The sequence below is a fragment of the Schistocerca nitens genome, chromosome 4, assembly GCF_023898315.1.
Source record: "Schistocerca nitens isolate TAMUIC-IGC-003100 chromosome 4, iqSchNite1.1, whole genome shotgun sequence".
Taxonomy (NCBI): Eukaryota; Metazoa; Arthropoda; class Insecta; order Orthoptera; family Acrididae; genus Schistocerca; species Schistocerca nitens.
In genome coordinates this window covers 557,007,171-557,032,187 of record NC_064617.1, presented here as the reverse complement: position 1 = coordinate 557,032,187, position 25,017 = coordinate 557,007,171, and the positions used below count along the sequence as shown (strand labels likewise).

Sequence of the window (25,017 nt, the reverse complement as noted above, 5' to 3'; positions counted from 1 at the left end):
CTACCTAGCCGGGTGTACTGCATGACCACCACAAAAAATTTAAAAATGTACATTTCGTTAAATGTAGCTGAGTTTTAGTTGCAACATTTGTTTACAGAGACTGACCTTGAAAATAGTGATTATGACTTTCACTGTGGAAAGTGACTACTAAGAATTAAATTTGTGGGTTACATTTACCTTAAAAATTTAAAGTATTTATTCTATCTGACAAAAAAATTATTAAAAACAATATATATCTTTTTTCTAAGTTCTTAACATTAAAATACTACCCTGAACTACAATATTTTCAAAAGGTGGACACAATGTACACAACTCTTGGCGTTCCGGGTGTACACTGCTAAGATCGACTGCGAGAAACAAAAATGCTGTGCAGTGCCGTGAAAACATGCAGTTTCGTTTCCTTTCACGCATTCAGTTGGAATTAAGATGGCAGAGCATGGACACATATTGTGCCTACCATTTATATTCTTCATGTCTTACATATAGCTTTACACAAAAATTGTACACACAGCAATGGCTGTTCCGTTTCCTTCACTTGATTTTAACAGAAGAAAAGGAACTATGTAACTATGGCTTATTGGCTTATGATTAGAATACTACTACGGAATCTGAATCGTCGAAACTTTGTAATCCCATATGTTTGCAGACTTAAACCAAGCGAAATACTGTAATTGAAGCTATTATCCCTCCCAGATCTAGTAGCTGGAGAGGTATCACTCATATTCCCCAAACCAATGGTCAGAATTGATTTACAAATTCCTTTTGAGTGATTTCAATTCCCAATGAAGGCTTCGTTTGCAGTAAGAATGATCAAGGCTCTAGGGCCGAGAGAGGGGAGAGGACGAAATGCACAGGGATGAGGGAGGAGAGGAGGAATGGTCTTGGGGGGGTGGGGGGGGCAGGGTTTACAGTGTAATGAGGGGCTGGAGAAGGACACACAGAGGTGAGAAGACCATGGACACAGAGAGGGAGATGGAGGAAGAGATGGAGAAGGAGAGGGACAAAAGGAGCTGGACAGAAAGTGGGGAGAGGAGAAGGAAATTAAGACGTCAATCCATTTCCTACGCATACTTAGTAATTGCGAAGCATTGCTGTGTTCGCTTATCTGCTAAACGCCTAAATATTTAAAGTAATATACAACGAATTATTGCAGTAGTGTTTGGTTGAATTTTACGCAACAGAGCACAGTAATTGCCATACGATGAAGAAACCATTGAGAGACAAGGAAAATAGTTTCACAAAATGTAGGTAGCCGCGTGAATGCACATGCGATGCTGTATCAACAACTCTCTTGTCTTCTTTCCTACATGTACACTGTGTTGGTAGTATGGCAGCTGGCATATGACAAGCGAGATTCTAGATTTATTTCCAGGACAGCAATTCAGTAAATTGTAACAAGTATTGGAGCATTAGTATCGCATAACTAAGTCCAATAAAGGAAGCAAAAACGTTTATACTAAAAATCAACCTTATCCAAATTGTGAGCAAAAGGACTTTCGGGGGTGAAACCTTAAGAATGAAATGATAGAACTACCAATAAATCGTAGGTGTTCTATGGAGCTGTCTTAAGTATAAATAGGATGAAAGGTAAGAGGTTAACTCTTTCTAAGGCATCTTTTCGATCCACTTCTCTAACTTTATTTATCTATTTTACATATACTGGTGAAAGACAGGTTAATTTCCAGATTAACATGAGCTACAGACCTTCAACAGTTACATGACTCTCTGACAGCCACACAAAAGAGGAGCGATCACTGTTCACAAATTCTGTCCTGCGCAGCTGTCTCTACATTGTGAGAGAGAGCGTTCTATAGAATGTATATAATATTGGAAGGATGGATAAAGACGTGCTGCCTTTAGAACAAAACTAACATGACATGCAATGGAACAGCCATCACTAAATATAACGCTTGGCGGTGCAGCGACTTCTCGGGAACGGTAATTTGGTGTGCAATATTCGACGCAATCTAATATTGCAACTGATATGCTTGAGCTAGATGAAACGTAGAGCTGCATTTTCGTGCTGTATTCTTAATCTATAGTATGAGGTTACGGTTGAGCTTTTTGCATCCCCCTGGGATAACGTTGAGATATGAACCCAGTGATGTTTGCGGTGAACAGATAGGCCCGGATAAAGCCTGATGAATAATGGCACCAAAGTTTCGAAACAAATAATTATATGAGGCGTCTGAATTTAAACAGGAGTGGCATTCAAATACACGACAAATGGATACTGTACACTGCCGAAAAACAAAGGTGGTATACCCTTTTACTCTACAGGTGGCAATGCAGCGCTGACCCTGGCAGCCAGTCGATGGCACAGCTGGCGAATACTATCACGGGATACTTAATGACACGCTGCTCGACCTGTGTACGTAGTTCTGTAAGAGTTGGTTGACAAGTCACACAACTCATTTTACGTCCCATCATATCCCACACGTGCACTATTGGAGACAAGTCCGGAGATCGTGCTGGCTAGGAAAGTAGCTGCTCGTCTTGCAGAGCACGTTGAGTTTCACGGTTAGTGCGTAGGCGATCATTATCCTGTTGGAACGAATCATCGCCTTCTTCTTGCTAGAAAGGCAAAAGAACGTGCCTATGAAAAAAAATGTTCAAATGTTTGTGAAACCTTATGGGACTTAACTGCTAAGGTTATCAGTCCCTAAGCTTTCACACTACTTAACGTAAATTATCCTAAGGACAAACACACACACACACCCATGCCCGAGGGAGGACTGGAACCTCCGCCGGGACCAGCCGCACAAGCCATCACTGCATCGCCTCAGACCGCTCGGCTAATCACGAGCGGCAATGTGACTATCGACATTTTACAAGTACCGAGCACTGGTTAGCGTCCCTTCCAGAAACACCAACAGTGAACGAGAACTATAGCTAATCGCACCACAGACCGTAATGTCTTGGGTGAGATCAGTGTGTCTTGGACGAATGCAACCTACGATACAGAGCTCATCACCTCTAAGTCGTACGTGCAAACGATCATCACTCATGTGCAGACAGGATCTGCTTTCACCGCAGAAGACTACGGTGCGCCATTCCATCCTACAAGCGATCCTCTGACGGCACCAGTCGAGGCGTCCACGTGGATACAGTGGTGTGAGTGGAGAACGGCTGGAGGTGTGCGTGCCCATAGTCCCACTTCTAATAAGCCGTCCGATCTTATGTGTACTGTGGCATATGTACGATCAGCCATTGCTACCCTTACAATTTGACGATCCCTGCGGCCTTCTGTGCTGCATGGACGTCCAATGCTTCGTCTGCGGATGTGAGAGTATTCACGTGACAACTGATATCAGCACCATCTCACAACTGACGCAGCACATTCATCTTGTGTGTCAGATATCCAAAGGGACCATCCTGTCACTCAGAAGGCCACAGTTTGACCCCTGTCGGACTCTCTAGGTTGGTTGTAGGAAGCCAGAGTGCGTCTCCTTGGCACGGTTGCCTGTTTTACTTCACACATTTGCACAACACTGAGCCGCAGTCCCTATAATAGGATAGACAGAAATGCTCTGGTAGTTGTACCACTAGGCGATCTGTTTAGGGACGACGCCGAAACTACTATCAGTACATCTAGTATCCCAGAGATGGCATATTCCGTCGTCGTGTCAAAATCGACATCATCCTTCCACGTGTTCTAACATTTCTCCGGCAGTGAGGATATAATGAGTAAGACTTCCTCTGTTTATGGAATGAAACAAAAGGTCACTACAGAGTCTTGTTTATTGCTAGAACTCGTGGACTAGAATAGATAACACAAGTAATTATTAAGAACGCAAAGATTTAAATGGGTTATGGGACATACACGATAATACCTTGGCACAAGTAGAAGGAATCGGAAAGGGAACGATAATAATGATGTACAATTAGCTATGTCCACGTAAGCCGCCTTTGAATACTGCATTAGTTAACAGTTTAAAGGAAAGACCCCAAATGCACATATTTGCACCAGGTCCCTCGTTTAAGCTCGCATTGATTTCAAATGGGTGATTATGGGTGAAACTGTGAATTAGTTCATGAAAGCAAGTTTTTAATTCGAAGCAAATAACTTCGCATGAGCTGTCTTCATGATGTGCATTAATGCTGCATTTGCTCTCCATCGTTATAAAACACTTATGCAGAGAATGATGGCAATGGTAGCTGAAAGTTATAAAGTTTGGGCTCACCGTCAGTAATCGGTTCTAAGACAGTTTGAAAACGGCCGTTAGCTAAAGCGTTGTCTGATGGAAGCACAGAAAAAGGTGAAGTGTTCCCTTCCGAAGCTCTAGCATCCACCGTGTATATTCCCTCCATCTCAAAATTTTGCTGGATATGCCAGCTGTGGTCTTTCAGTTTCCTGTCCAGGCAAAAATTCATAAAGATATCAGCCATCTCCCTCGTATTAAAGTATCTGCTATGATTAACCATTAGCACATATACCTATCTACGATATGTAATTAAGCAAAGTTTAGCAACCTGCTTCAAATGTTCAGAAATTTAAAACTGTGCATTTGACAAAACGAAAAGACATAATATGCTATGACAATAATATGAATGAGTCACAGTAGTTGGAATCGTTTAACTCATACAAACTCATACACTTTGTAGGCGTACAAAACGGAATGATCACATAGCTTCAGTCGTATGTAAAGCAGGTTGCAGGCTTCGGTTTGTAGGCAGAATACCGAGGAAATGCAATCAGTCTATAAAGGAGACTGCTAACAAATCACTCGCGTCACCATCCTAGAATGTTGCTACACTTGTGATACCTATACCAAATAGCACTAACAGAGGATATTGAATGTATGCAGACAAGGACAGAATGAATGGTCAGACGTTTGTTTCATATCTGGGACAACATTTTAGAGATTCTGAAGAAACTGAGATGGCAGAACTTGAAGACAGATATAAACCATTAGAAGAGATCCTACTAACAAAGATTCATGAACCGGCTTTAATTTGTGACTCTAGGAATACACTACAGTCCCCTGCTAATCAGTCTCATAGTGCACTTGACGATAAGATTAGATTAATTACATTAGTCACAGACATCTGACCAATCAACCTTCCCGAGATGTATACGTGAATGGAATGGGAGAAACACACCCTCTGTTACGCACACCACAGCGATTTCAAGAGTATATATGTGTATGAAGACGTCGAAAACAGTTTCGGCCTCGGTTGCCTGAACTGATCAACACATATACTTTACTTTATTTTGGATCTGAATGAGGACCAATGTCTCTAACTGAAGAATCAAAGTTCCTGTTTTCTGCACGGATTGGAACTCGTTAGAGTTGGACAGAGTTACCTTAGGATCATTTCTGGTAGGAGCCTTCATGGATGAAATGAAAATTCGTCGTTTAATGATTACCTATTTGGTGAGCACCTTCTACATCTTAGTCAGGAGTTCTCCTATTTAAGGAAGGTGGGAACAACGGTGAAAGCTACCAGTAGTGCCCGACTTTTCAGGCAAGGAGAAAGCGTTTTTACGTAATTTGTTAAAATGTAAAAAATCCTGTAACCCCATAGATTGGCCACATATATAAATTTTGATGACTATTCTAGTTTCGGTTGTCAGTGCAATCACCCTCACACCACGCTCATGTAAGCTGCAGTCTGAGAAAGTCTAGAAATGACTTGAAGAACCATATATTGCACTTACATGCAATTGCACAGGAGATAAGTCCCGTGAAGATATCTTTTTATTGAACTTGCCTTTATACAGCTGCAAGTTAGTGCATAATATGATTTCTACTGGTAATTCTCGATTTTGTTCATCTGCATCTCATGCGAGCATTTTCGTATTTGACGTTACCACTAAGTATTTTATTCAACTTATCTCTCTTACAAGTGCAAGTTATTTTACGATATGGCTATTACTAGTATATCCCGTTTGTGTTCAACCAGAATCTAATACGAGCATGATCTGAGGATAGTTGCAACATAAAAGCTATTAGAAAAATGTATTTTTTAAAATATTTGAATAGACCTACTAAGGTTATTCCAGCTTTTGATGTGTTTAAGCAGTCTCTCAGTAATGCTTCCAAGAAAACCATTCTGCATTTTTAGAGGCAGTTCATTGCACACACCAATACCCCACTTCAGGAGTCGCTGCACACCTGTTACAAGAATTAGATACATATCATTGGCCTGTCGCATTACCTTCAAAGGCTCTTTCAGTTACAGTGTTTAAATATTCCCTACATTAATTGGAATTATTACGATTTTTTTGGCGTGGAAACACTATTTGGAGTAGAGGGACTACTTGCTAGAAACACACGATCGGGCCGTAAGCTGGCTACCGGCTGGAACCCGTAATACTGCGAGGATAGCACGCTGCGCAGTTCGTGTCTCAGCTTTCGGTTTTGATGTAAGACACATCCACCTGGCCGATGTACTGACTTGTAGGTTTAGTGGGGATTAGGAGTTCGCTGAAATCATACAACCAGGTGATAATGTTCAGTGCATTGCACCTACACTAATAGTGATGCCATCAGTATTTGAGAATTTTAAGGGGCAGCAAAGGTGGGATCAAATGCTCAGGAGTATGTGCGATCAACTCCTTAGTGGGTAGCAATTTGGTAGATATCTTCTTGACAACAGTCCCCTATTTTATTGGTCAAATTACGAAGGGAATTGAAAGAGTTTTCTCACCAGAGAGCTAATTCCATATGCATTTAAGTACTTGCACGGCATTTTTTAAAAACGTTATTGGGGTTCTTTTAAGATATTTATGTATATTTAAAAGTACTTTACCCGCTCGTTGAGTAATTTTCGGACTTCAAAAATTTAGTCAAGGAATGTCACGAATGTTTTTCTGTGAAATCCAATCACAACTCATGTCGTGGTTTCTTGCTCTCCAGGCAGGTAGAGAGGCAGATGGACTAATTGTTTGTGGATTATTCAGCCTGCTTCCACGCATTAAGAGTGGCAGTATGCGTATCTCTGTTGTGGGGGATGCTTGGAACTGGTTTTTGTGGCTTGTTTCCGTTAATGATTTGACTACAAATTAGACAATTCTGTAAGTTTACAAAATATTTCGCTACTTTGACCCTCCAAGACATTAGTAAGTGATAATGCATCTATCCTTGCTTCTAGAGAATTAATGAAATTCTCTTCTGGTGGTAACGCACATCGACATTCATGAATCTGTTAACCAGAACCATAAATTTGTGCTGACAATTTATCATAACCAATCTGAGAAAAACTCAGATAAATCGATCACATAGATTTGTTCTGCTTTGCGGTCTGCTACGCATGAGGTGCATAAGACCATCCCCGCAGAATTAGTGCTTATGTACCGTATTAACTCACCGATATCTAACGTTTGTTCCATCAGTAACATTTCCCATGAGGAATTAGATTCTCTCATGATTAAAAGAAACTGGATGGAGGTGATTAGTAACATTTATGTAAGTCTGCAGGCTTTCGTGGCCATTGTCACTGAATAACATGGAGGCACCGAGTTATAACCTCATTCAGGGTTGGGGGTATTTATTTTTGTACTGAACTTCTTAGCTCAAGGAAAGAGAGTAGAGTAATTTTGTTTCGTTAGATTGTTTCTGATTCTAAACATGCCCAACCCACTTACCATAGTAGTTAAATTTTTGCTAAGAGTAAACTCTATAGAGTTCATCTTCGTCAGGTCAGGATTAGGTTCCTTCTAATGAATGTGAGACAATAGAAGCTCAATTAAAAAAGAGAAGATACTCGGAATGGAAGAAGTGACGTGTGTACTGCTTCGAGATGTACGTAAAAGTGTGGTGTAATCTTGTTGTCGGTTTAGCTAGTCAACTGCTCCCTTTGAATCCCAGGAAGAGACTAGAGTGCTCTCCACTGCGACAATTTTACTGCATTACGCAGTAGTTTACCACCGCTAACAGAAGGTTGGCCATCCAGCGGCCAGTGGATGCAGTGACTATTATCCAAAGTTGAATGTGACTTTAAGCGCGTGTGTGATTCTCTATCCTACGAACGAACATACCTGAGAAGCCCGTTGCTTGAATTTGATGTTCCTACAGAATTCGTGGGCAGACTGACATTAGTGATCACAATAATTGGCGCTTGCTAGACTTCTTTTGTGAGCACCTTAGTGTGTTGTCTGTACCATCATTTATTTGGCGCTATCCACTACGCTGTAGGCAACTGTGCGTGTTATGTTGTTTCAGGTTTCAGATAATCACGATGTTATTTAGAGGGCTTATCATCTCCAACGTGGCTAAATTACATTGACAAAACAGTTTTTGCCACAGTTACAAGGGCAGGGTGGCCAAGTTCCTTACTACTGGGTTTTGAGACTTATGGGTAATTTATGAATATTATATGTGCTGATTATTTCGAACTTATTTTGTACTTAGGATATAACGTAAGTTGAATTTTACCCCCTTCTGCTTTAGTTTAAGCCATGTGAACATTTTATTTAGTTCTTTCGTAGAACTAGCCTCAGTTTTCATAAAATGGAGCAACGTTCGTTGGTTCACATTCCATAGGTTGGGATTTGATTTCTACCTAATTCTATGTTTGGCTATTTGTTCCGAATCCCGGGCTCTTTAATGAGACAATGGCTGCCAATCTGTGAGGGTTCAAATAACTTTTATCTCGTTCATCTCATTTAAGTAGAGAATAGACTTTACATTTTTCTCATACCTGCTCATTGCCTATTGCGATCTAATGTGCTTGCAGGTGTTAACTGGCGTGTTAAACAACTGTATATTGATGCTTCATGTATGATTCTGTAAGAAAACTGGAATGTTTTTCTGTCTATTGTAGTTGCTCCTGAATTCATACTGTGCTTTAATGAATTTATTACATGACAGAACCACCTGCGTGTTGAAACTTTATACACAGCCATTTTGTGAAATATTCAGTTAGTATTGATCAAATCTGAAATACTAAATGTTTATCACTAATATTCTTAGATCACCATTTACAGTTGCACTCTTTCGCAGAATATACACTCCAGGAAATTGAAATAAGAACACCGTGAATTCATTGTCCCAGGAAGGGGAAACTTTATTGACACATTCCTGGGGTCAGATACATCACATGATCACACTGACAGAACCACAGGCACATAGACACAGGCAACAGAGCATGCACAATGTCGGCACTAGTACAGTGTATATCCACCTTTCGCAGCAATGCAGGCTGCTATTCTCCCATGGAGACGATCGTAGAGATGCTGGATGTAGTCCTGTGGAACGGCTTGCCATGCCATTTCCACCTGGCACCTCAGTTGGACCAGCGTTCGTGCTGGACGTGCAGACCGCGTGAGACGACGCTTCATCCAGTCCCAAACATGCTCAATGGGGGACAGATCCGGAGATCTTGCTGGCCAGGGTAGTTGACTTACACCTTCTAGAGCACGTTGGGTGGCACGGGATACATGCGGACGTGCATTGTCCTGTTGGAACAGCAAGTTCCCTTGCCGGTCTAGGAATGGTAGAACGATGGGTTCGATGACGGTTTGGATGTACCGTGCACTATTCAGTGTCCCCTCGACGATCACCAGTGGTGTACGGCCAGTGTAGGAGATCGCTCCCCACACCATGATGCCGGGTGTTGGCCCTGTGTGCCTCGGTCGTATGCAGTCCTGATTGTGGCGCTCACCTGCACGGCGCCAAACACGCATACGACCATCATTGGCACCAAGGCAGAAGCGACTCTCATCGCTGAAGACGACACGTCTCCATTCGTCCCTCCATTCACGCCTGTCGCGACACCACAGGAGGCGGGCTGCACGATGTTGCGGCGTGAGCGGAAGACGGCCTAACGGTGTGCGGGACCGTAGCCCAGCTTCATGGAGACGGTTGCGAATGGTCCTCGCCGATACCCCAGGAGCAACAGTGTCCCTAATTTGCTGGGAAGTGGCGGTGCGGTCCCCTACGGCACTGCGTAGGATCCTACGGTCTTGGCGTGCATCCGTGCGTCGCTGCGGTCCGGTCCCAGGTCGACGGGCACGTGCACCTTCCGCCGACCACTGGCGACAACATCGATGTACTGTGGAGACCTCACGCCCCACGTGTTGAGCAATTCGGCGGTACGTCCACCCGGCCTCCCGCATGCCCACTATACGCCCCTCGCTCAAAGTCCGTCAACTGCACATACGGTTCACGTCCACGCTGTCGCGGCATGCTACCAGTGTTAAAGACTGCGATGGAGCTCCGTATGCCACGGCAAACTGGCTGACACTGACGGCGGCGGTGCACAAATGCTGCGCAGCTAGCGCCATTCGACGGCCAACACCGCGGTTCCTGGTGTGTCCGCTGTGCCGTGCGTGTGATCATTGCTTGTACAGCCCTCTCGCAGTGTCCGGAGCAAGTATGGTGGGTCTGACACACCGGTGTCAATGTGTTCTTTTTTCGATTTCCAGGAGTGTATATGTCTTTGGGCTTTGAATTGTAAAAGTAACCCCACCAGTATCGCGTGACACCTCTCCTTTTGAGCGTGTCACTGCAGTTAGATGAGCCTTTCCATGATAATTTCGCGCTTACGGAGGGTACAGAAGATTCTGTTTATCACTACTAACTAAACCAAGACAGAGTACCCGAAATGATCCATAGGTTTATTACTGTGTAGTTTTGACTAATCTGTTTTCTTTACTAGTTTCATGTAGTATCTTAAATACCTCATTATATTTAATTTGAGAGTAGTTCTATAATTGGGGAAATGAATGAAATCTGTGAAAGAGACTAATAGCTGCGAGCATCTACCCAATGGCATTTTTTGAAAACTCTCGTTGTACCACAACCGTTAATCCGAGTTTTCTGTAATCTACTGTGACGCTTGACTGTTCCGGCAATCGACCTATAAATCTTTGCTGAATGGGAACATGTTCTCCCACAAAATGGAAGCAGCTGAAAAAGAAAGTATTGAGATGAGCTTTCCTATCAGAGGGTATGTGGACATCGATTAAAGGGGAACAGTGGCTGACTGGATGAACGTTACTATACTAAAACAGTTAACATATTCTATGAAAGTGATACTTCACAAGACGTAAACATTTAGAGAACGTCATACTTAGTTCCACAGCCACGGGCTGCCAATAAATAGTTCTGCATTACAATCGGTTGCAGTCCTCAGATCATCGTCAGGTGCCCTAAAGTTTTTTAAACGAGCTTACAATGCATTACAAAAACTGTGACACCAAATACGAGGGCGTGTTGGATTGTAACCTCTCAGAATTTTTATGTGAAAACACGAAAAGCTTTTGCAATAAAACAAAAGTTATTAACGTTCTTCATCTTTATGCTTCGTGCTTAGGCATTTGCAGCCCTCTGGCGTAGATGGATGTGAATTTTAGTGTTTTACATGGCGGTTAACTTAGCTATGTCGGTGCGTGAGAAACAGCGTGTTGTAATCGAATTGCGTATTCTAAAAGTTCGTCCATACATGGAGCACCCTCTCCTTCAACATGTGAGTGCCAGACCACACACGAGCGCTGCGAAATCAGCAGCAGTCGGACTTCTTCAGTTCACCGTCATCTATCATCCGCCATAGAGTCCCGACTTGGCCACATGCAACATTCTTCTGCTCCCAAGCAGAAGTGATGCTATGGATCCTTCAGGAAAGTCAAACATTGTACAGCGGTGGCATCAGTAAGCTGCTCTCTCGTTGCGACATACGGATTTGTTGCCAGGGTGAATATCTTGAGAAGCAAAAATGTCGGCATGAAGAAGAAAGACGTAGTAAGTTAATAACGTTTGATTTATTTGGAAAGGTTTGAGAGTTTCACATAAAAAGCCCAGAAGCAGTACGTTTCGGAACGCCCTCGTAGCATACAGTCCACCATACTTGACCTACGATGATTTTTACTTCATTAGAAGAAGGTCGATGCTACTACAAACATCATAGTGAACGCATTATTGTGTTCAAGATAGACACGGAGGCCACGCCTACTACAGTAGTACAAGTTTATATGCCAACTAGCTCTGCAGATGATGAAGAAATTGAAGAAGTGTATGATGAGATAAAAGAAATTATTCAGGTAGTGAAGGGAGACGAAAATTTAATAGTCATGAGAGTAGGGAAAGGGAGAGAAGGAAACATAGTAGGTGAATATGGATTGGGGCTAAGAAATGAAAGAGGAAGCCACCTGGTAGAGTTTTGCACAGAAAATAACTTAATCATAGCTAACACTTGGTTCAAGAATCATGAAAGAAGGTTGTATATATGGAAGAATCCTGGGGATACTAGAAGGTAGCAGATATATTATATAATGGTAAGACAGAGATTTAGGAACCAGGTTTTAAATTGTAAGACATTTCCAGGGGCAGGTGTGGACACTGACCACAATCTATTGGTTATGAACTGTAGATTAAAACTGAAGAAACTGTAAAAAGGTGGGGATTTAAGGAGATGGGATCTGCATAAACTGAAAGAACCAGAGGTTGTACAGAGTTTCAGGGAGAGCATAAGGGAACAATTGACAGGAATGGGGAAGAGAAGTAGAGTAGAAGAAGAATGGGTAGCTCCGAGGGATGAAGCAGTGAAGGCAGCAGAGGATCAAGTAGGTAAAAAGACGAGGGCTAGTAGATCTCCTTGGGTACAGAAGAAATATTGAATTTAGTTGATGAAAGGAGAAAATATAAAAATGCAGTAAATGAAGCAGGCAAAAAGGAACACAGACGTCTCGACAGGAAGTGCAAAATGGCTAAGCAGGGATGGCTAGAGGACAAATACAAGGATGTAGACGCTTATCTCACTAGGGATAAGACAGATACTGCCTACTGGAAAATTAAAGAGACCTTTGGGGAAAAGAAAACCACTTTTATGAATATCAAAAGCTCAGATGGAAACCCAGTTCTAAGCAAAGAATGGAAAGCAGAAAGGTGGAAGGAATATATAGAGGGCGATGTAATTGAGGACTATATTATGGAAATGGAAGAGGATGTAGATGAAGATGAAATGGGAGATACGATACTCCGCAAAGAGTTTGACAGAGCACTGAAAGACCTGAGTCGAAACAAGGCCCCGAGAGACAACATTCCATTAGAACTACTGATGGACTTGGGAGAGCTAGTCCTGACAAAACTCTACCATCTGGTGAGCAAGATGTATGAGGCAGGCGAAATACCCTCAGACATCAAAAAGAATATAATGATTCCAATCCCACAGAAAGCAGGTGTTGAAAAATGTGAAAATTACCGAACTATAAGTTTAATAAGTCACAGCTGCAAAATACTAACGCGAATTGTTTACATACGCACGGAAAATCTGATAGAAGCAGACCTCGGGGAAGATCAGTTTGGATTCCGTCGAAATGTTGGAACACGAGAGGCAATACTGACCTTACGACGTATCTTAGAAGCTAGATTAAGGAAAGGCAAACCTACGTTTCTAGCATTTGTAGACTTAGAGAAAGCTTTTGACAATGTTGACTGGAATACTGTCTTACAAATTCTAAAGGTGGCTGGGGTAAAATACAGGGAGCGTAAGGCTATTTACAATTTGTACAGAAACCAGATGGCAGTTAGAAGAGTCGAGGGGCATGAAAGGGAAGCAGTGGTTGGGAAGGGAGTGAGACAGGGTTGTAGCCTGTCCCCAATGTTATTCGATCTGAATATTGAGCAAGCAGTAAAGAAAACCAAAGAAAAATTGGGAGTAGGTATTAAAATCCCTGGAGAAGAAATAAAATCTTTGAGGTTCGCCGATGACATTGTAATTCTGTCAGAGACAGCAAAGGACTTGGAAGAGCAGTTTAACGGAATGGACTGTAAATTGAAAGGAGGATATAAGATGAACATCAAAAAAAGCAAAACGAGGATAATGGAATGTAGTCGAATTCAGTCGCGTGATGCTGAGGGAATTAAATTAGGAAATGAGACACTTAAAGGAGTAAAGGAGTTTTTAAATTTTGGAGCCAGATAACTGATGATTGTCGAAGTAGAGAAAATATAAAATGTAGACTGGCAATGGTAAGGAAAGCGTTTTGAAGAAGAGAAATCTGTTAACATCGAGTATAGATTTAAGTGTCACGAAGTCGTTTCTGAAAGTATTTGGATGGAAGTGAAACATGGACGACAAATAGTTTGGACAAGAAGAGATAGAAGCTTTCGAAATGTGGTGCTACAGAAGAATGCTGAAGATTAGATAGGTAGATCACATAACTAATGATGAAGTATTGAATAGAATTGGGGAGAAGATGAGTATGTGGCACAACTTGACAAAAAGAAGGGACCGGTTGGTAGGACATGTTCTGAGGCATCAAGGGATCACAAATTTAGCATTGGAGGGCAGCGTGGAGGGTAAAAATCGTAGAGGGAGACCAAGAGATGAATACACTAAGCAGATTCAGAAGGATGTTGGTTGCAGTAGGTACTGGGAGATGAAGAAGGTTGCACAGGATAGGGTAGCATGGAGAGCTGCATCAAACTAGTCTCAGGACTGTGACCACAACAACAACAAGAACATGCAACTTTAATGTTAAATCCGAACAACGACCGTCAATTAAGACAGATAAGTACATATATTTGACATAAATATAGTTGAAATTTGCCATCAGGCAAGATGTACCCTGTACGTTTCGATGCCACAGTTATTTAAAGTTGTTTGAATTAGCCGCCCTACCTGAGTATGGATACCAGAGTGAAGGGCATGCAGACGAGGCAGAGCGAGAAGTCTGAGGCGGTGAGGTTGGCGATGTAGAGGTTCCGGGGCGTGCGCATGGCGGCGCGCCGCGCCACCACGAAGGCGACGGCGCCGTTGGCGGCCAGCCCCAGCGCCGCCAGCAGGCAGTAGGCGGCGATGAGCGCGGCCTCCGCGCCGGGGCGCACGTTGCGCGCCTCACGTGCCTGCCGCAGCACGTCCATCATCTGCAAAAGACGTGACGTGTCCATCACGCGACACGTCTACCAACGTGGTGCATCCACCATCAGCAAACATCATGGTGAATCCACCATCTGCAAACAACAAGGTGAATCCACCATCTGCAAACAACGTGGTGCATCCACCATTTACAAACGACACAGTTGATCCACCATCTGCAAACAAAGTGGTGAATCCACCATCTGCACACAACCTGGTGCATCCACGATTTGCAAACATTGTCGCACGTCTTTCATCTGTAAATAACGTGGCACATCCACAATCTGCTAACAATATGGTGCATCCACAATTTGCAAACAATGTGGCACACCGATCATCTGCAAACAACATGCCATGTCCATTATCTCCAAACTATGTGGCCTACCCACCATCTCCAAACAACGTGCACATGGTGCGTTCACCATTCGCAAACAATGTTGCATGTGCATCATATGCAAACAGTGTGGTCCATCCACCATCTGCAAAAATTTTACCACATCCATTACCTGTAAACAACGTGTTATGTCCATCATTAGCAGACAAAGACCCGCGTCCATCATTTGTAAACAACCCAGCGCACTGTTGATTTCCAACAATGCGACAATACTGAGCCATGTGTCCTTGGCCTTTAATTAATTTCGTCCCTCGTTGACGATATTTCTCCGAATGACTTCGAAGGTACGCCAGTGGCTCCAGCGGTGGGGACAAAAGCCGTGAAGTAAGCTTTTGGTGTGCGGAGCGAGTCAGCTGGGAACACAAGAGGTTTGGAGTTCTAGATGGTACACGAGAGTATGAATTGGCTCCTGCAAAGCAACCGGATGTCGGTTATTACTTGCCCTGCAAAGCGGTTTCCCTGAGTAGGCACGATATTTTAGAAAACACACCTACCTCTTGGATGTTATTTGGCCACTTGGACACTAGTGAAGGTGATCTGGCGGTGAGGTTTATGCAACCACCACTCATAACTAATAGCAGCTAAATAAAATTCATTTGCTTAAAATCTGATCAGTGAATTTTGGTTACATGCAGCTGCTTATTTAATGACTTTTAATTGTTTGCAAAATTCTCTGTTTTGCTGTCTACTGAATGAGAGTGGATTCACAGTTAATAGCAGCTGTATAAAAATAATTTGCTTAAAATCTGGTGAGTAAAATTTGGTTAACTATAGCTGCCCACTCAGTGCTTATTATTTTTTTAAAAATCCTGTCATTTGTTTGTGTACTGAGTGAAATTGGGTTCATAATTCATGGCAGCTGTTTAAAAGTCATTGATTAAAATCTGAATATTTGCTAACTGTAGCTGTTGAGAAAGTAACTGTTAATATTTTTAAGTTATGTATTTTTTTGTCTACTGAAAGTTAGTGGCTTCATAATTAATGGCAGCTGTTTATAAGTCTTTTGCACAAAACCTGATCAGTGGCTAAGTGCAGTTAATTGATTTTATATTTCTGTACTTTTGGTGTTTCGATAATGGAGGGTGGCTCATATTTAGTGGCAGCTATTTAAAGGTCATTTTTCTAAACTATGCTAAGTCAGTTTCACTGTTTATTGTTTTTAAAACTCGTTTCACTTTGGCAAGTTATGTATTAAAGATGATGAATGCTGTGGGGAACCCAGTCCTTGGGTTAGAGCGACCCAATCCCAAATCTTCCCACCCAAATCCCTAATTATCAACTGGTAGCCAAGAGTGTGCATATTTTCATTTTTCTGGAAAGATGCTGAGGGTGAAAGTGGCCACCCTTTCTCTTCTTGCAAAAGCTTTCTAAGTTACTTCCTTACTCGTGTTAGCTATAAACTGTATTTGGTCAACTGCTTACTGTTATCCAGGTAGCAATCATCTGCATGGAAGGCAATCCGTGGCCAGGGACAGACTACCTCAGGAAAGACAACTTTTTGCACTACTTGCAAACTAGGCAACAAACGGCGAAGGCACAGTGCCTGAATTATTGAGTGATCATCTGCGGGGCTCCGTGGGGAAAGCCTTGGACTTCAGCGTCGGCTCCAGTGGTTGGGCGGCGTTGAAATGGACTGTGGGAAAATGTGAACTTATTACAGAACAGTGAGCCTACGTGCAAACAAGGGTATAGGATTCAAGCACAGGCCACACATACTATGAATCGTCTTGGCTTTTTAAAGCAGACATCCCCAAAGCTCGACGAAAGTGCTGTTATTCATAGCTTAAATAGCCAATTTAGGAAGGTACAGGTAGGTTTTGAGTCTTCTCGCGTTAGTTGATCTAACTAATGTAAGCGAAAGGAACGCTGTAGCTGATAATCCGCGCCGTCAGTAGACTGGGCAGTAAATGTGATCTCCTCTAATGCTTTTGCTAGGTTGACAAACTATATGTAGTATCTACTGCAAGGGATTAAATAGCTTTCTATCGATCAGGTTTAACAAGATGAATTTGTGTTATGGCTAGTGTTTCGGTTTGAATTTCATGCTTATGCATTGTTCCTAAAGGACAAAGTCGCGATTATCGGCCGGTTTTCGATTATAGGGCACTCAACAGAAGGTCGTACAGGAGTCACTTCCGTTGCTTGACTTTGATAACTGCGCCACGTGGTTCGCAGTTGAACTGGACCTCAACCAAGCCTACCATCAGATATCCTTGGTTGAACTGGACCTCAACCAAGCCTACCATCAGATATCCTTGACAGAAGATTCCAATCCAGTGCCTTTTGCACTGATCCGAACCTTTACCAGTTTAATCGGGTTCCTTTCGGACCCTCTATGGGCGCCGCCGATATCCCGTCTTTTGGGCCATGTTTTGGAAGATCTTAACTTCAAATTCGTTTGTAAATATATTAATAATGTGGCGGTTTACAGTGCCACATTCCCAGAGCATTTTGACCACCTCAGAGAAGCTTTGTTAGTCTTGAGGAGGCCGAGCTTACTGTCAAGCCTTCCAAGATTGTCTTGGCTCACCTTCTATATCCTTTTCGGAGCACTTGGTTCCCACTGAAGCGGTAGGCATTGATAAGGACAGGATACGTTTCTGGCATAATTCCCAACCTCCCCTCCCACCCCCGTCAAGGAGCAAGAAGGGAGTGGCCAGATTTCTTGAAATGGCGGTATTTATTTTGTCCTTAATTTCGCCCAAGTGCCAGTGCCCTTGAATAAGTTGCGCAAGAAAGGCAAGCCCTCCCTTAGCGGGAAGAGTCGTTAGCATCCTTCGAGGCAATTTAAGCCACCCTTAGCAAACCTCTTTTGTTAGTTATCCCCAATTTTGGCAAGCCCTTTATTGTCCCGATAGACGCACTGAATTATGTGGTAGCAGCGGTACTCCTCCAACAACTTCAGGGGAAGTGACGCCCTGTCGCGTTCGCATCGCGGTGCTAATCTGCAGCTGAATTAAAATACCTTCACATTGGAGAAGTATAAGTTCTGGATACTGATAACCTTGTGCTAAATTGGGTAGTGATCCGTCCCAGAAAAACTGGTAGGGTACATGTTGGGTAGTCCGCATCTCCGCATTTCGTTTTGAAGTTCATCGTGTCAGGGGTCCAGACAATAACGTTGATGACACTTTAAGTCGCATATATGAAGAATGTGACGCCTCACAATACGTGGAGGAAGGTGGCCAACTTGCCTTGGGAATTTCTGTGTTGACTGAAGTTCCTGAACTCCTTTACGATCTCAAGGAGAGACAGGAAAAAAGATTCTCTTACTTTCCAAGTAAGAGTAACGCTTTTAAATGGTGACCACATAGTTACGTTCTTAATAAACGTAATGTGCTTAAAGAGGGGAAAGGCGAAGGCACGTTCAAACTTTGTTTGCCTGAGGTATTGGTTCCCGCTGTTTTCAGTTATTTTCATAGCTCTAAGGTGGATGGTAATCTCGTTTGTCATAAGAATTTGGCCAGAATTAAACAGCATATGGTTCGGCCATATATCTCGTTTTTCATAAGACTTTGGCCAGAATTAAACAGCATATGGTTCGGCCATATATATATATATATATATATATATATATATATATATATATATATATATATGGGAATGTCAGCTATGCAAACAAGGGAAACCCAATTATAACTCACACAAATATCTTCTCCAGTCTACTCGTGAGAGTAAACCCATGTACTGCTTCTTTGTGGACAAAGTTTGACTCCTTCCTCATACCTGGGGTGAGGAGGGACCCTTACATCTTGGTGGTTTTGGATGGTTTTTCAATCTGTACAGCATCTTACCAAATATTGGCTTTCTTAGGACCACCGAGCACCCTAGTAAGAACGCTCCAGCGTTTACATCGATGGAATTCTGAAGGTTTTCTTTCGATCTTGGTTAGAAATATTATCACTACCCCTTACTACCCCCAGCCGTTTTTTGCTATGAGCGTGTATAGAACTTTGAATGTCGCATTCATAATATTTCATACAAGGTCACAAAAGCGCTGAAACCTTCCTATTGCATGGTTGAATCTTGCAGTTAATACTGCTCAGAATAAGGTCATCAAGGTCACTCCAGCCTTATTAACCATGACCTGTCCTAGTCTTTGGATCACTTACGAGACGCTCCCTGAACAAGACCCCCAACCATCCAACATAACTGGTAGAGAGCTATGTACGAGTAAAGCTCAATCATAGAAGACAGGCATACAGATAAAGTTTTGGAGGAGATCATGCCTTTGTGCATATATTCAATGTCAGAACCAAGGCTGCAGTAACCCCTTCCAAAAAAACTTGCTCTTAATTTATAGGTTGCTGAGTACAGTTAATATCTTGACTCCTAATGAATTGGACGTGACGATTTCTAGAATTGATATTAGTCACGATAAGTGGGATAGCTAGCCCCAAATTTACCTTCTACCCATGGTAATTAACCTCAGGGGGTGTCTGTGATTTTCAGTTGGGTAGGTTCAGGCGTGTCTGCTTGGCTTTCTATCGATTTCGCTCCATTTTGATGATCTTTATATTGACAACTTCGGGAGTACGCCTATGGTGCCAACCATGGCGACAAAATCCGCAAAGCTGGAAGGCTTTAGGGAGTGAGCATGTGGTGTGCAGACCGAGTCGGACGGGGCGTAAAAGGTTTGGAATTCTGGATAACACGTGAGAGAATGAATCAGCTCCTATATAGGTGCGGAGTCTGGATTTCATTGTTGGTTATCACCTAACCTGCTAAGCGGTTTCCCGTAGTGGGCATGACATACCAGCGACTTGGAGGTTATATGGCTGTTTCGACGCTACTGAAGGCAGTCTGATATCTTGCAGGCTTAAGAAGTGGAAGGACGTTGGCAACCCAGTTCAAGTTAAGTAACTTCCGTGTATTTTCTTACCCACTGCTCTTTCCTTTCTTTCCCCTGGTGGGGTTTACACAACCACCAATCATAATAAATAACGGCTGTTTGTAAGTCATTTGCTTAAAATCTGATCAGTCAATTTTGGATGACTGTAGCTGCTTATTCAGCGACTGTTAATTATTTTCAAAATTCTCTATTGTGCTGTCTACTCAATGACAATAAGTTCAGAGTTATTAGCAGCCGTTAAGAAATCATTTGCTTAAAATGTAGCTGCTTCTTCAGTGACTTTTAATTTTTTAAATTCTGTTTCTTGCTGTCTGCTGAAAGTCAGTGGGTTCATAATTAATGGCACTCATATACAGGGTGGTCCATTGATAGTGACCGGGTCAAATATCTCACGAAATAAGCCACAAACGAAAAAACTACAAAGAACGAAACTCGTCTAGCTTGAAGGGGGAAACCAGATGGCGCTATGATTGGCCCGCCAGATGGCGCTGCCGTAGCTCAAACGGATATCAACGGTTTTTTTATTTTTTTTAATAGTAACCCCCATTTCTTATTACATATTCGTGTAGTACCTAAAGAAATATGAATGTTTTAGGTGGACCATTTTTTTTCGCTTTGTGATATATGGCGCTGTAATAGTCACAAATGTATAAGTACGTGGTATGGCGTAACATTCCAACAGCGCGGACGGTATTTGCTTCGTGATACATTACCCGTGTTAAAATGGACCGTTTACCAATTGCGGAAAAGGTCGATAACGTGTTGATGTATGGCTATTGTGATCAAAATGCCCAACGGGTGTGTACTATGTATGCTGCTCGGTATCTTGAGCGACATCATCCAAGTGTCCGGACCGTTCGCCGGATAGTTACGTTGTTTAAGGAAACAGGAAGTGTTCAGCCACATGTGAAACGTCAATCATGACCTGCAACAAATGATGATACCCGAGTAGATGTTTTACCTGCTGTCGCGGCTAATGCGCGAGGATACGGAATCTCAAAAACGTCGGTGTTGAGAATGCTACATCAACATCGATTGCACCCGTACCATATTTCTATGCACCAGGAATTGCATGGCGACGACTTTGAAAGCCGTGTACAATTCTGCCACTGGGCACAAGAGAAATTACGGGAGATGACAGATTTTTTGTACGCGTTCAATTTAGCGACGAAGCTTCATTCACCAACAGCGATAACGTAAACCGGCATTATATGCACTATTGGGCAACGGAATATCCAAGATGGCTGCGACAAGTGGAACATCAGTGACCTTGTCGGGTTAGTGTATGGTGTTGCATTATGGGAGGAAGAATAATTGGCCCCATTTTATCGATGGCAATCTAAATGGTCCAATGTATGCTGATTTCCTACGTAATGTTCTACCGATGTTACTACAAGATGTTTCACTGCATGACAGAATGGCGATGTACTTCAAACATGATGAATGTGCGGTAAATAGCTCGCGTGCGGTTGAAGCGGTATTGAATAGCATATTTCATGACAGGTGGATTGGTCGTCGAAGCAGCATACCATGGCCCGCACGTTCACCGGATCTGACGTCCTCGGATTTCTTTCTGTGAGGAAAGGTGAAGGATATTTGATATCGTGATCCATCGACAACGCCTGACAACATGCGTCAGCCGATAGTTAATGCATGTGCGAACATTACGGAAGGCGAACTACTCGCTGATGAGAGGAAGGCGAACTACTCGCTGATGAGAGGAACGTCGTTACACGTATTGCCAAATGCACTGAGGTTGACGGACATCATTTTGAGCATTTATTGCATTAATGTTGTATTTACAGGTAATCACGCTGTAACAGCAAGCGTTCTCAGAAATGATAAGTTCACAAAGGTACATGTATCACATTGGAACAATCGATATAAAATATTCAAACGTACCTACGTTCTGTATTTTAATTTAAAAAATCTACGTGTTACCAACTGTTCATCTAAAATTGTGAGCCATATGTTTGTGACTATTACAGCGCCATCTATCACAAAGCGAAGAAAGTGGCATAACTAAAACATTCATGTTTCTTTACGTACTACACGAATCTGTAATAGAAAATGGGGGTTCCTATTTAAAAAACGCAGTTGATATCCGTTGGACCTATGGCAGCGCCATCCAGCTGGCCAACCATAGCGCCATCTGGTTTCCCCCTTCAAGCTAGACAAGTTACGTTATTTGTAGTTTTTTCATTTGACGCTTATCTCGTGAAATATTTGGCCCGGTCACGATCAATGGAACACCCTGTGTAAGTCATTTGCTTAAAATCCGATGAGTGAATTTCTGATGACTGTGGTTTCTTATTAAGTGACTATCATTTTTTGTAATTCTGAATTATGCTGTGTGCTGAAGGACAGTGAGTTCGTAATTAATGGCAGCTGTTTGTAAGTCATTTGTTTAAAATCTGATCAGTAAATTTTGGCTAACTGCAGCTGCTTATTCAGTGACTGTTAACTGATTTTAAATTTCTTTACCTTTGCTGATACTAAGTGACACTGGGTTTATAATTAATGGCAGCTGTGTAAATTTCATTCAGTTAATGCTCAGTGACTTTTGCTAATTGTATTTAACTGTTTTTAAATTCTGTACTTTTAGTGTATCATTACTGGCTGCTGGCTCATAATTTCTGACAATTGTTTATAAGTCATTTCTCTAAAATCTGCTCAGACTTTTTTAGTGTTGATTCTTATTGAAACTCGTGTGACTTCGGCAAGTTATTTATTAAAAGTCGTGAACACTGAAGTAATTACGTAGAGAACTCAGACATTCCTTTAGCGTGACCCTAATTTCTAGTTCTTAGTTCCCACTATCTGCAAAGAACACAGCACATCCAGCGTCTGCAAATACACTCCTGGAAATTGAAATAAGAACACCGTGAATTCATTGTCCCAGGAAGGGGAAACTTTATTGACACATTCCTGGGGTCAGATACATCACATGATCACACTGACAGAACCACAGGCACATAGACACAGGCAACAGAGCATGCACAATGTCGTCACTAGTACAGTGTATATCCACCTTTCGCAGCAATGCAGGCTGCTATTCTCCCATGGAGACGATCGTAGAGATGCTGGATGTAGTCCTGTGAAACGGCTTGCCATGCCATTTCCACCTGGCGCCTCAGTTGGACCAGCGTTCGTGCTGGACGTGCAGACCGCGTGAGACGACGCTTCATCCAGTCCCAAACATGCTCAATGGGGGACAGATCCGGAGATCTTGCTGGCCAGGGTAGTTGACTTACACCTTCTAGAGCACGTTGGGTGGCACGGGATACATGTGGACGTGCATTGTCCTGTTGGAACAGCAAGTTCCCTTGCCGGTCTAGGAATGGTAGAACGATGGGTTCGATGACGGTTTGGATGTACCGTGCACTATTCAGTGTCCCCTCGACGATCACCAGTGGTGTACGGCCAGTGTAGGAGATCGCTCCCCACACCATGATGCCGGGTGTTGGCCCTGTGTGCCTCGGTCGTATGCAGTCCTGATTGTGGCGCTCACCTGCACGGCGCCAAACACGCATACGACCATCATTGGCACCAAGGCAGAAGCGACTCTCATCGCTGAAGACGACACGTCTCCATTCGTCCCTCCATTCACGCCTGTCGCGACACCACTGGAGGCGGGCTGCACGATGTTGGGGCGTGAGCGGAAGACGGCCTAACGGTGTGCGGGACCGTATCCCAGCTTCATGGAGACGGTTGCGAATGGTCCTCGCCGATACCCCAGGAGCAACAGTGTCCCTAATTTGCTGGGAAGTGGCGGTGCGGTCCCCTACGGCACTGCGTAGGATCCTACGGTCTTGGCGTGCATCCGTGCGTCGCTGCGGTCCGGTCCCAGGTCGACGGGCACGTGCACCTTCCGCCGACCACTGGCGACAACATCGATGTACTGTGGAGACCTCACGCCCCACGTGTTGAGCAATTCGGCGGTACGTCCACCCGGCCTCCCGCATGCCCACTATACGCCCTCGCTCAAAGTCCGTCAACTGCAAATACGGTTCACGTCCACGCTGTCGCGGCATGCTACCAGTGTTAAAGACTGCGATGGAGCTCCGTATGCCACGGCAAACTGGCTGACACTGACGGCGGCGGTGCACAAATGCTGCGCAGCTAGCGCCATTCGACGGCCAACACCGCGGTTCCTGGTGTGTCCGCTGTGCCGTGCGTGTGATCATTGCTTGTACAGCCCTCTCGCAGTGTCCGGAGCAAGTATGGTGGGTCTGACACACCGGTGTCAATGTGTTCTTTTTTCCATTTCCAGGAGTGTATGTAGCAAGCGCGTCATCTGCCAGCAATGCCGGACATGCTTGATGTTCAGCCAACATGGCCATTCGCCCCCACGAGCATGCGTCTCGTTGGTCGGTAGAATAGGTGCAGCAATGTTTTCAAATAACTTATGGGAATGGAGGCGAGTGACGCTTCGACTATTACCGTTATTTCGACAGTATCAGATCATGTAACTTTCAAGTCAAAAATACTTTTGCTGTTCATCAAAAGGTTCTGTTAACTTACTGAATCGCCCGATCAAGTTGGTGGATGATTTTTATGTAATGACTGGAGTTTACAGCAACACTCAATATACTTCTGATTTAAATGTTTTACTGAACACTGCTTGAGAAAAACGTATTTGCCTTTACAGAGTCTCGCACGTCGATCGGTAAAAACGGAACCCTTGTAAGATCACTTCCTGCTCTGTCTGTAAGTCTGCCCGCTTGCATGTCTGTCTGTCTGACTGTTCAAAATTCCTTTTGTAAGGGATGGGTAAACGTATGACATTGCAATTTATGTCACATATTAACGTCTGTCGTCCTTGGAAACGTAAAAGGGTGAAGGTTCCAAGTCAAGGCAACCAAAATGTACGTGCAGTTACATAATATATCTTGATACTCGGAAAGCCACTCACCAAAACCTACAGGGTACTTCTCATTGATCTATAATCATTGCCACGAAGCAA

At 43.2% G+C, this 25,017-nt stretch overlaps 1 protein-coding gene across 1 annotated transcript in view; it reads right to left on the bottom strand.

Moving 5' to 3' along the window:
- LOC126252427 (neuropeptide Y receptor type 2-like) overlaps nt 1-14,837 on the bottom strand; it is a 251,949-nt gene extending 237,112 nt beyond the window's left edge. Inside the window, exon 1 of the mRNA XM_049953318.1 lies at nt 14,569-14,837. Within this exon, the coding sequence (XP_049809275.1) occupies nt 14,569-14,837 (269 nt within the window). The remainder of the gene's footprint in view (nt 1-14,568) is intronic.
- Nucleotides 14,838-25,017: the final 10,180 nt, after the last annotated feature.